Source organism: Squalius cephalus (genome assembly GCF_949319135.1).
Source record: "Squalius cephalus genome assembly, chromosome: 8".
NCBI classification, from domain to species: Eukaryota; Metazoa; Chordata; class Actinopteri; order Cypriniformes; family Leuciscidae; genus Squalius; species Squalius cephalus.
Window position 1 is genome coordinate 38,123,175 of NC_137129.1, and position 12,863 is coordinate 38,136,037.

Here is a 12,863-nt window from a genome sequence, read left to right on the forward strand (position 1 = left end):
GACTTACTTCCTGGTTTTGCGTTTTCTAACATAAAGGTGTGTCGAAACTCTCTTCAGCATTTTACTGCTTTGGGTTCATCAGGAGCGAAACTTATGAACGTATTAACTTAATTACCTCAAGACAGCAGCTCAAAACACAGAGAACAGATAAAGTAAAGGTTCGTATGACTTTGCTTTGCTTGTAACTGTTTCAACTTATGTATCTCTACATTTAAGTTTACTAAACGATAGATGCGGTAAACTGACGTTCCTAATAGTTGTCATTGACATTTCTGATAGCGAACTGTTTAATGGCTAACGTTACTTATTTTGTCAAGTAGTATGTAGAAATAAACTTTAAAACTTTTGTAAACAAAGTGATGAAGGGGGATAGAGCGCGTCCGTGTGCTGGAATGCGGGAACGCGCTGCAAATAAAGAGAATTAAAACTATGAAATAATGTGATGTCGGTGTTGTAGTGAAAATATATAAGACTAGATGAGTTTAAAAACCCACTATTTTTTAAAATGGCTGTGAAACCTAAAGTTTCACGTCTGAAGATGACATTTCCTGTTCAAAAGGTACAGTAACAGTTTAGATACATTGATTTTTATAGCTTATTTGCTTCTAGATGTTATTGATTTAATAAATATTTATACATTTTATATAAATATACTCTAATAATTTATAGAACTAACTCATTTTAATAAAATATTGTTTAGTTAAAAAAGGGAATTAAATGTTTGTCTTTATTTTATTTTGTAGCTATTATAGTCATTTTTAATTGGTTTAAGATTCCTTATTAGATTCATAAATGTTTGAAATATCAGTCTGATTGTCACATAGTATTGCCATGTGATGTGTAGATGATACCTTAGTTTCAGATGATTAGAAATGTTGTCATCTGAGGTTATAAATAAATATCTGAATGATGATCTGATCTCTAACATTGCGCTTTCTGTAAACAGGCGAGACTGACGAGGACGTTTTTCCAGATGAAGAGATGAGTGCTGAAATCGGCACCATCCCCACGTTACAATTGTATTTGGATTCCCTTTGGTCATCCAGCATAGGATCACACAAATTTGACGCAAACGCCACCAACGCATGGGTAACAGCGCCTACGTCTCTGTACAGCCCTCCCGTTTTCTGTGACATTAGAATGGACCCGGCTCAGCCCAGCCCGACTCCAGATGAATCCTCAGAACTGGGGTCTGACTTTCAGACCCAGCTCGACCTGTTCCTCAAGCTGGGGTTTTCCCAAACGCAGGTCCGCGCCGCTTTCCTGAAACTCGGCCTCAGCGCAGACACCAACAGGATTCTGGGGGAGCTGATACAAGCTGCTGGGGAATCTGAAGAGAGGGAGGAGTCTACAGCCTCCCCGGTGCTGGTCCCACGTGGGGATGGCTCCAGTAAGACCCAAAATCAAAGTGCTCCGGCAGTGTCAAGTGCTCCGGAACAGCTGGCAGAGGATGAGGACGCACTCAGACCTATAGTCATTGATGGGTCTAATGTAGCCATGAGGTGAGTTTACTGTACACACGGCATGCTTTTAATGACACTACATCTTCCATCCCTTTGCTGTTACTATTTACAGTAAATTTAAAGGCAGTATTAATTTTGACGACCTTTTCCTTTGTATCAAATGTTTAACAGGTAAAAAAAATCACTAGATAACAGTTTTCATAGAACTAGTACATATTGTTCTATTTAAGGCTACATTTTTTGTGTGCAATTTTTTTGCCATTTATAGCATCACCAAACGGAATATCAAAAATGGTTTATCAAAAAGTTGCCCTGTTGGGCTAACGTTTTAATAGTGCCACACTTTTTGTCTTAATTATAATTATTACGATAAAAAATTCAAGGAATGTTCATTACATCATTATTGTTTACTGTAAAATAGATGAATAGTGTTTACAAATTAAGGGAACGACACTGAGACATTTTTATCCTTTGCACTGTAGTATTGTTTTTTACAATCATGCAGTAAAGTCACAGTTTAATAAAACCCAGTGTTTCCTCACACACATTCCTAAAAATGTGTCCATTTCCTTCTGTTTTTGTGAATACAGAGGTGTATTTGTGCTACTTAATGAGTCATGACTGAACGCTTATTTGAGCACGTATATGCTTTTGGCAATCATGTAGTGGAAAACAGATAATCCTTATTGGACAGAATGAATGGTATTTGGACACTCCAAATCATAGTATTTTTCTCAACAAATTCTTTGCGTGGGATTTGTCGTAATGAGTAATTCATTCCAAATGTCAGACCAGAAAATTAGGAAGTTATTTGGAGAAGTTAGATCATATGTTTCCAAAGCGAATTCACAGTTTTCTTGTGATCTATTAAAGCATTTTACACCCTCCTCCCTTCCCTTTGTATTTCACCTGCAGTTGCAAGTAGAGCCCAGATTTACCCCTGCAGGCTCCTGGAGCTGTCATCACTCCAGTATGCAAATAATCTTATATGCAAATCAGTGGCGTTTCCAGTCCCCTCCCTTCCTTCTTTCTATCCTGAAGGAGAATGTCTGTGAAAAGTACGCTGTGAAAACGAACAGGCCCAACAGCATTGCAACACGTCGTCTGATTGGATAGCTCTGCCCACCTTTGGGCTATTTTTGTTCTATAAATCAGACACTTTTAATTACCTGGTTGAAACAGACAGTTTCCACTTTTCACACACCCACTTCTGTTGATTTACAGTTTGGATCACCTACCACTGTCTAGAAGGAAGTATAACAACATTTATTTTAATGAACTTTAACATTCCCCTTAGCTCAACTGGTAAGGAAAGAAAATGAACTGATATCTTACTGCTTTCTTCAGCAGATCTCATAATGTCTGTCGCTTGTGTAGTTGATTTGCTCTAAAATAACTTTAACTTTGAAAAGTTTGATATGATAAAATGCTTTTGATATTCCTTGTTTGTAAGTAGCTTTGGATGAAAGTGCCTGCCAAATGAATTAATGTCTGTGCAACGTGCAATAAAATGTTATTATGCAAATTCTAACCTAATTTCTAAAAACTGTTTCTTAGCCACGGGAACAAGGAAGTTTTCTCCTGTCTGGGAATTCAGCTGGCAGTGAACTTTTTCCTGGAGCGGGGTCACGTTGACATCACAGTGTTTGTGCCTTCCTGGAGGAAAGAACAGCCGCGACCTGATGTACCCATTACAGGTGAGGAAAAGGGAATGCACCTAGTGTCAGGAGCAATTCCTGCTGTCCAAAAGGACATTCCCATCAGCAGTGTCTGTTTCCTCATAGCAACCAAATGGCTAAACAAAGAGGCAACAGATGATGCCAATAGATAGCATATTATGTATGATTGATTTTTCAACTAAAGTTTACATGGAGCACTGGAAATGCAGTTCTGTTTTTTTTTGTTTCTGGTTTTAAACCCAATCAAACTCAGGTGTCAAATAATAGAACTGGAAGTATGGGAAACCCCTAAAATAATTTCATTTGTGTAGTTGACTGAATGAAGTATGTCATCGGATATATTGGCAAGTACCTTGGGTTTTTAAAACTTTCGTTACTTCCTCGTAAAGCAAAGAAGGCCGCAGAAGAGCAGTGTAATAACGCGACTGCTGCTTTTCTACCAGTGTACCAGCCTGTTTGATCTGCATGTTTGCCAATCCCTCAAGATGTTTGACCTAGCTAGAGGGAAATAATGCAACTTTGTGGTTGTGGTAATAATACCATGTAGTAATATAACCGTGTTGATTTGTCTCAACTGTTGCCATTTCACTATGCAAACATGGCATAAATGTGTTTGAATTCCTGCTTCCTTTGAAATAAACTGTCGTTGTGTAAATGGGCACGTGCCCAATGGAAATCACAAGCAATTTAAGATTCCAAGAATCTTTCTCCCTTGGGGTGTTTGTTCTAGCTGGTCCAAAAGTATAATTGAATACCAACAAGACTTGTTTAGTATTAACAGAACAGACAGTGCGTTCCAAAATTGGCTGTAAATCAATAACATTATGTCAAACTAATTTAATGATATGGTGTTAACCTCTTATGTAAATAGCAATATGTCAAACTAATAACATTATATGCTGTTAATCTCATGTCAATCAAATATTAATATTTGCTGAGGACATTATTTTAGTTTATATTGCAAAAAGTGATTTTAGAAGTCAGTATATTGTTTATTTTATTTCCATATCATGCACATACTGTAAACCTATCACTGGCTTACATTTCACAGAAATTCATTTTACAATCAAGTTTTTTAATGTGTCCGAGGTTTACGATAAAAAACATTGCTATTTTTCAAATACCTGCTCTGTATATATATATATATATATATGCATGAGACATATGCATCTAGCCAATGCATATATGTCTTACAGTTTTTTTCTTCACCATTTTGCACCATAAGAGCTGGATTTTTAAGTAAAAAATTTAGAAAGTGCAAACATGATTTAGATGTTACTTTAAAATGCTCCAATTTCTTATTACAAAATTTATATACAGGTCAGGGTGCATGACTAAATATGTTAATTTTATTATTGGTCAATTTTTTAAATAATTGTACTAAGTTAAAGCATCAAAATGACGGCCCTAATTGTGACACAATTGCAAAACGCGTCAACACTCATATCAAATTTCATGAATATTGTTCTTCAGATCAGCACATTCTGCGGGAATTAGAACGGAGGAAGCTCTTGGTGTTCACGCCATCCAGAAGGGTGGCCGGAAAACGGGTGGTTTGCTATGATGACCGTTTTATCGTGAAGCTGGCGTATGAATCCGACGGCATCATTGTATCCAATGACACTTACCGAGATCTGCAAGGAGAACGTCCTGAGTGGAAGCGTTTTATAGAGGAGAGGCTTCTGATGTACTCGTTCGTCAATGACAAGTAAGTGCTGTTGCATTTTGGTCATTGCAGCATAGCTGTTTGATAAAAGCCCTGCTGCTAATTAATTCCAATTTGAGTAAATCCACTTTTTTTTTTTTTGTAGGTTTATGCCTCCAGATGACCCTTTGGGAAGACATGGACCCACCCTCGACAACTTTCTGAGAAAGACTCCACGTATACCTAAGAAACAGCCCTGTCCTTATGGTGAGAATTTCTTTTCTCTTCTGACTTGAATGATTGACACTGTACAATCACTAGTGTGTTCACGTGGCCTTGTGGTGACATGTTGGTGTAATTATCAGGGTGTGGCATTTGTATTTGCTATAGCCCAGATAGAAAGGGATAATCCAGATCCAAGAAATTGATAAACAATATACACTGCTGTTCAAAAGTCATGTATTTGAAGTTATGCTCACCAAGGCTGCATTTATTTGATTTGATTATTTGTGAACAAGAATTAAACTCTCCCATTTTCAATGCAGGAAAGAAGTGCACTTACGGAATCAAGTGTAAGTTCCATCATCCGGAGCGAACCAAGCAATCCCAGCGCGCCCTGGCCGACGAGCTCCGGGAGAAAGCCAAAAATTCATCCACACCGCACAAACCTCAGCCGCTTTCCAGTCAGAGTCCGTCTCTGGATGAAGTTATGGAACAGAAACTGTCCCTCGACGTGTGCGGATCTCTCAAGAAGAGTTACGCCAGTGAAAATGTCCTTGTCATTAAAGGAGCCCCCCAGCTAACGCAAAGGAAGTTTCCTTCGAAAAAAGAACGTCGGCATTCGCCAACAAGCCTGGATTCTTTTCCCAACGGAACTCAAGAGTGTATGGATTCTGGCTTGGGTTCTTACGAATGTCATTCTCATGAAGCTCCCCATTGTGATCGCTATTGCGACCAAAGGAAGTCCAAACCATCCAGCAATGGGCGGCATCACTACGTTCCGGCCAATAGCCAACCCTGCAGTTGCTGTTCCTACCAATCCCTGAGCGCTGGTGGAGCCGGTCAGCACCACAGGAGCTCACCAAACCCGGGTTACGGTCAACCCCGCTATCACTCCTACGGCGGAGGTCCAATTTACCCTCCCGCCAACATGTCCCAGTATTCATTTCCACACAGCAGAGGGCCTCCTCCCCACCAGGGCTACTGGTCCGACCATTATAGTGGCTATCCTCCGGCATCCCATAATGCCATGCAGCCAGAGAGAGGACATGGACACTGGTCCCCTTCCAATCACAGTCCTCAGTGGTCCGAACGGGAGCAGGTGAGGAAGAAATTACTCGCAATTTTCAATGCACGTTTGGTGGACAGGGCCATGGACATGTTCCCATTTCTCCTGGACCCACAAAGACTGGCAGCAGAAATTTTGACCCTTCAGTCTCAGGATGGGGCTTTATGATTTTTGTTGAAAGACCAGATAAGACAAAGATTCAGGCACCGAGTGTGCTACACCAAGATCTCAACCACAACAAGTGTTTTCGTCCAGTCTGTCATGTAATGCAGTGTACCTCCACCCACAGTGAAATCTCACTTGTTTTTTTCACCATTTTCTCACTTGTTTTTGTCAAGTCATGCAGCGTTTCGCTTTCAGCAAAGACAGAAAATTAATTGACTATCAAAAAATTGTCATGCCGTTGCGGATGTTTTGAAATGAAATTTTCATTTTAATGTCTGCACAGCTTAAAAGTACAATGATACTTTAATAGATATTTAATCTTTGTCATGAAATGGACTCAATTCAAGCCAAGATTTATTTCTGTTGTATTTTTAATATTGTCATTTGACATATAACTATGGTGAATACACTATTAGTTGTATTTAAAGGGTTTTTACCCTTTTGCTGTGGTTCTCAGTATCAGCCTTGTCATTATTTAATGATGGCATGAGTTGTTGATTTTTTTGGTAAACATTTTTTTGAGTTTGAAGTGTTATTATTTGTGGTTCTGCATGGACCGCAGTACCGTATAGGTTGAACGTGTTGGCACCATGTGCCGTAACTGACGCTTGTTAAGCAGAACTACCAGAAAGGTAGAAGAGTTCGCACCCTTTGGTGTATTTTCCCATTTTAATAAGTGCTAACTTATAAAATGTCATAAAGCATGCAATCATCCGCAGTGTAAAGTTCTCAAAGGTAAATGCCAAAAGCATGAAACATGCACAAATAAGACTCTCATGGAACTTTTGGTGCCTCTGTTTGTTTGTATTGAAGCTGTTTAGATTTTAAAAAGGGAGTCTGCAATATTGAGTAGGCAATTTTTTGCCATTGTTTCATTTAGTGGCATATCAGATCTTAATGTGCTCTTTGCTCATTTAAGTATGTCTTTGCTTTTTATGCTGTATCTCATATTATGATAAGTGCCATATTTATGTACACATATCAGTCTTTGACTTTTATTAAAAGTCTTGTCTGTACAAGTGAATGTCTTACGTGTTGTTCCTCTGTGTAATTGTGTGAACAAACATACTTTATAACCAGCTTCATCAGACCTGACCTTTAGAAGCATTTGCGCTGCAGGCGATGACATCATCTGTGAAGGATGCATTCACTTAAATCACTGTTCCCTTCTAAGAAACCACCTAAATGAAAATGCTATATATATATAACACAGACAGGACATAGTTTCACACCACCTAAGCAAAGAAACCACATGCTAACCATTTTACCTCAATGATAATAGCTTAGTAATTGCCTAGATGCCTAGTAGAGAATAATGTTGTTTCTGTCATGATGACTCTTGGAGTGTTTAGCATGGTAATGGACATTACAATGTTGATATGTTTGGTCTTGGTGGAATAGAGTAAGGAAGAATGGCTTTTAATTGAGTTAAGGACCTCAGCCTGCGCCATCTAGAGTTTCATCAAAGAACTTTGTATTTGACAAGAAGATCTAATGCTCTTGAGTTTGCCAAAACTTTTCACTTGCATGCATGAGAGTTTATATTTAAAGAGGAAATGTTCCTTTTCACAGAAAAGCTGGTGGAATTTCTTAACATTAGTAATATTACTGACTATTCCTTAATCATAAAGGACAACTTGACTTGTTTATTTTACTACATTTCACGAATCAAGAGATGGTTGTAATCCAGAAACATTCTCATGAAAGATGGTGATCAAGCCTCACTGATCAGACTAAAACAAATATTATTCTATTGTCAAATTTTTGGTACAAATCTTTCAGACAAAGATTAAATGTTGTAAAATTAAATAAGTGAAAAATATTTAATGATAAATTAAGAACTATCTTCAATATGAGAAAATCACCTTCATGCACATTGAAAAGCTTCTTATTCCTCTGAACTTTGACTTCTGAAAGCTGAAATCCTGATGAAACCTGTGACATGAAATAAAGAGACAAACAGTCTTTTAAAATATCTATGTTATTACTTTTTTCCATATGTGTTAGACCTTGCACTAATATAGAAATATAAAGTTAAATATATAAATAAAATAACACTGTAAAGGTCATGTATAAGTGGTATATCAGATGAAGGGGAAAACTGCCTATTAGAAAAACAAACATGTTAGGCTAAAGAAGGATGTCTTTTTAATGGGGTTTGTTGAAGAATCATTTTCTATTATAATTGGAAAAATACAAACCACACCACACAGCAGCATAGGCGTCAGAAAAGAGCACATACGAGAAGAGCTGTAGATGTCCTTAATAGATACATTTTATCAGAGGAAGTGGCCTTTTGGGGGAGGTGAAAGAGGATTTCAGAGGAACTAAAGCTTTTATGAGAGGGAAAACAGCATATGTGAGTCATTTTCCAGACTTCATTTTAGAATACTTTATGATGATTATCATGTGATGTGCTTCTTTCAGGAGTGACAGCCGTCATGCACTGGAGTAATGATCCATCATTTTTCTAGAGTTTCAGTGGTTCAGACAGAGACGTCATGAGAGAGACCATGTCTCTAGTGCACATGGTCATTGGACTTCCCCAAAACTAAATCCATCTTCAAATTTTTTTTGTTTGTTTACTATTAGGCTCATGCGCTGACAGACAGAACTCTCAAATATGATTTTTAAAAAATCACAGTGGTATTGAACCGAACTGTCTGCTACCTTATAAAATGTCCCACACTTTAGCTAGTCTATACTGTTTTGTAATATTAAGTATTAAGTGTTCTATCTATGTAAATGCATATTAGGCTAATTGCTTTCATTTACTCCGTTTTTGTGACTCTACATATCCTGCAAGTGAAAACTCATGTAAAATGGTCAAATATCAAACAGTAAATATCAGTCTAAGGTCTAAGAGCCAGTAACAACACCTACATTTACAGTCTTAGACATTATTGTTCTAGCACAGCATGCTTATCTTCCTGAGCTCACTATGAAGGGGATGTACCGAAGTTTCCCCTGCAGATAATATTGATCCTAATCACAGTGATTTTCAGTAATCAGAAATGCTGTGGTGTAGAGAATTTTTTAAACATGGTTTCTCATCTCTTATCTCTGTCGTTGGAATTTTGCAATTGTCTAAAAAAATCTAACATTTTTTCTTCTTCTGTAAAATCTCGGTAAACACTCATGCACAGTAGGCTACATTGTCACTGTCACACAGCTGGAAAGACTGCATCTTCAGTTATCAGTATCAAACCAGGACATATTCACTATCTGCACGTCATCACAATCATTAGATGTGTATGTGCTCTCACTGGCCTTCAGGATGGTCTGATGTGACTCAAATATCGACTCATGAGTCATGACTTTATTTTCCGCATATGGATGCAACTCAATAAGCTCACCAAACAAACTGATGACTGAATCACATCTCCACAGAAAACAATGCTGGCATTTTTCTGGCATCTAGATTTTATCTTGTACATGACTGTCATTAAAGTTTGCTGTCAAATAGCAAATAAACTAGTAGATACTGCCATAGCTACAATAAAAAGTCATTCAGCCATTCTCAGGCACACAGAGATGTGAAAGATTATGTCAGAAGCTCAGATTTGTGAATCATTATAGCTAAACATTAGCGGCTATGAAGGATTGACCTGAATTAACAAATCCTATAGTGTATACAACTTTACAGGATAAAACATTCAAAATATGAAAGTCTAAGAATAAACTACAGAACAAAAACTTCCTAGGAGTGACAAATATTAGTGAAATCTTACAGGGACCAAAAAAGAAGGCCTATATATAATATTGACAAATCCAGCGTTCAGAATGGAGGATTCTGGTGGATATGTAAATGTTAAAAAAATAAAAATAAATGAAAGGCAAAAGTGGACTAACCATTTGTCAATTTAACAACTTGCTGGATATTCATAAAACAAATTAGATTGAATTTGCTCAACTCCGTGTGTACTAAACTACAAATAACTACTTGTTATTAAAAAGAAAAAATATAAAATTATGTATTAAAAACATGAAACAAGAAACCCAGACAATCACCAGTCCAGGTGTGATCGCAGCACATCTGACATAACTGTTATGTCTCTCAATATCAACATGTAGAAAACATTTGGGTGTAAACCATGTTAAATGGCACCTATTATGCCCCTTTTCACAAGATGTAAAATAAGTCTCTGATGTCCCCAGAGTGTGTATGTGAAGTTTTAGCTCAAAATACCCAACAGATCATTTTTTACAGCATGTTTAAATTGTCATTTTTTGGGGCTCAGAAAAACGCACCATTTTAGTGTGTATCCCTTTAAAGGGTACATAACATGCACAGTTTCACCTAATCTCATGTTAATCTTGAGTACCTATAGAGTAGTAGTTCATCCTTAATATCTCCAAAAAGTGTTTAGTTTTATTATATTTATAAAAGAAAAATACAGCTTTCCGATTCTCTCCGGAAAAAGCCGAGGTCCTGGAGGCGGAGCTATAGAGTCAAGCAGTAGTGCTTGATTTCCAGCAAAAGACAGAAATCTGATCCAGTTGTACTTACATGAATGGGGTCTTTTATCACTGGGACCGCTCCACGTTTTAATAGCAAACGATTTGCAAATCCAGCGTCGACCTGGGCCTTGTTAATAAAACATTCGTCACTGAAATGACCAGAACACATAACCGCACTTCCTACACTCCGTTGCTGCCCCGGAAAAACAAACTGCATCCACTGTTCTTGTAACACTGGGTTCTTTGGAAAGCTGAACACGGTAAGCTTTCCCTCACATCCAAATACACACTTTTTTGGAGACATTCTTGAACAAATCCTATGCAGCGCTGCCGATGATTTCCTGTTGAAGCGCGTTGATGTGCGCGGTCTCGCTCTCCTCTGGTCGACGTGCGCGCGGGCGAGCTTTTCCGGGAGAAATGCTCATATAAGGAGTTCCACTCTGATCTACGTCATTAGATCCACGATCTAAAAAAACCCAGCCGAAACTTGTACCAACCCGGAAGTAAGATTTTTGGCACAGAAATTCTCCGTTATTCGTCCAAAATATTTTTTTTAAACTTTGCCCATGTTTAGAATGAGAATCCATCTCTTTAACAGTGTAAACAACTCTGAATACTTGAAACACCATTGTACCCCCCCTTTAAATGCTAATGAGCTGCTGCTGTCACCCAAAGGGTGGAGCCTCACGAGCTCGCGCTCAGAGCCAGGACAATCTCATCTGATAATATCAAAACAGAAACTCTCAGTAACGCTGTTTATTTCGACCAGGAGTCGGACAATAATGCCCACAGAGGCAGAGATTATTTGCTGTATGGAGATAAAACAGGTATTGTTTAGTTTAATTACGGTTATAACTAATTTGTCATCTGCTTTTATCCACTACACTCTTAGAAAGAATGTGTCAAAAATGACACAACCTGTGTTAAATTTTAACACATCTGTGGGTGAGCTCCAGGACTACTAGATTTGTGTTAATTTCAACTCATTCACTGTGTTAATGAGTTTAACACACTAAATGTGTCAGAAAGGTTAACATAAAGATGTGTAAAAGATGTGTAAACATGTGTAAAATATGTGTAAAAGACCACATTATGTGCTATCCTTGGCTACACACACTGTGTTAAGAAAGGTATCTAAAATCCTAAATCCTAAACAAAATAAGCATTTGACAAAATAAAGTCTGTGGTTGATTATCTTATTTATTATGACTGACATATCAACAATTAAATTCAATCCAGAATAGAACAATACAATTTAAAGCAGTCAAAAAGGAAATGTCCAACATAGGATAAAACAGTTATTTTCTCAATCTCATTAGGTAACATGACACACTTCCCCACCTTCAAAATAATTTCACTTATTTCCAAAACATTTTTGGCTTGATGTACATTGGTGGCCAAGTTTAGAAAATATTAAGCATTTTAATGTTTTTGAAAGAAATCTCTTATGCTCACCAAATATTTTATTTGATACAAAAGTACAGTAAAAACAGTAAATATTGTGAAATATTATTACAATGTAAAACAGCTGTTTTCTATTTGAATATATTTAAAAAATATTTTATTCATGTGATCAAAGCTGAATTTTCATCATCATTACTCCAAGTTTTCAGTGTCACATGATCCTTCAGAAATCACTCTTATATGATGATTTGATGCTCAAGAAACAGTTCTCATTATTATTATCAATGTCTGGACCACCCAAGAGGACGTTTGACTGACATGTAACGCAACCAATCACAGTTCGTTTTGTTCTGCGTCATGTTTAGGGGCGTGATAATATATGATGTTGATGTCCCTACAATAACAGACTGGCTGCATCTAATAAATTATTCATTCAAGAACGTTAAACAATGGAGCCGCGAACTTCAAATACTTTTGAAAATCCAGTGTTTAGTTGATCCTGGTAAGCGCTCATTGTCACAGTTGTAAACACAATAGCATTCTTCTTCCACGAGGGGTTTTGGTGTCACGGCATTTGTTTCCAGGCGAACCGATAAAGAACACGACACTCACATCTCCCGAACATCCTGTAGAATTCAACCAATCAGATCGCGACTTTGAAACTCCTGAAGTGTTTCCAGAAAAGTGTGACATATGCATCAGTCCCCTGTTTCCTGGATGCAAACGTGTCCACCAACACAAATGTGCTCAGTTCTTCT

General features: G+C 37.6%; 1 protein-coding gene across 1 annotated transcript; it reads left to right on the forward strand.

Annotated features, from left to right (window-relative positions):
- zc3h12ab (zinc finger CCCH-type containing 12Ab) lies at positions 1 to 7,262 on the forward strand. Its single transcript, XM_079879670.1, has 6 exons — positions 1 to 158; positions 947 to 1,502; positions 3,021 to 3,160; positions 4,616 to 4,850; positions 4,954 to 5,054; positions 5,333 to 7,262. The coding sequence occupies exons 2-6, from the start codon at positions 982 to 984 to the stop codon at positions 6,241 to 6,243; spliced, it is 1,908 nt and encodes a 635-aa protein (XP_079735796.1). The 5' UTR covers positions 1 to 158; positions 947 to 981; the 3' UTR covers positions 6,244 to 7,262.
- The last annotated feature ends 5,601 nt before the right edge of the window (positions 7,263 to 12,863 follow it).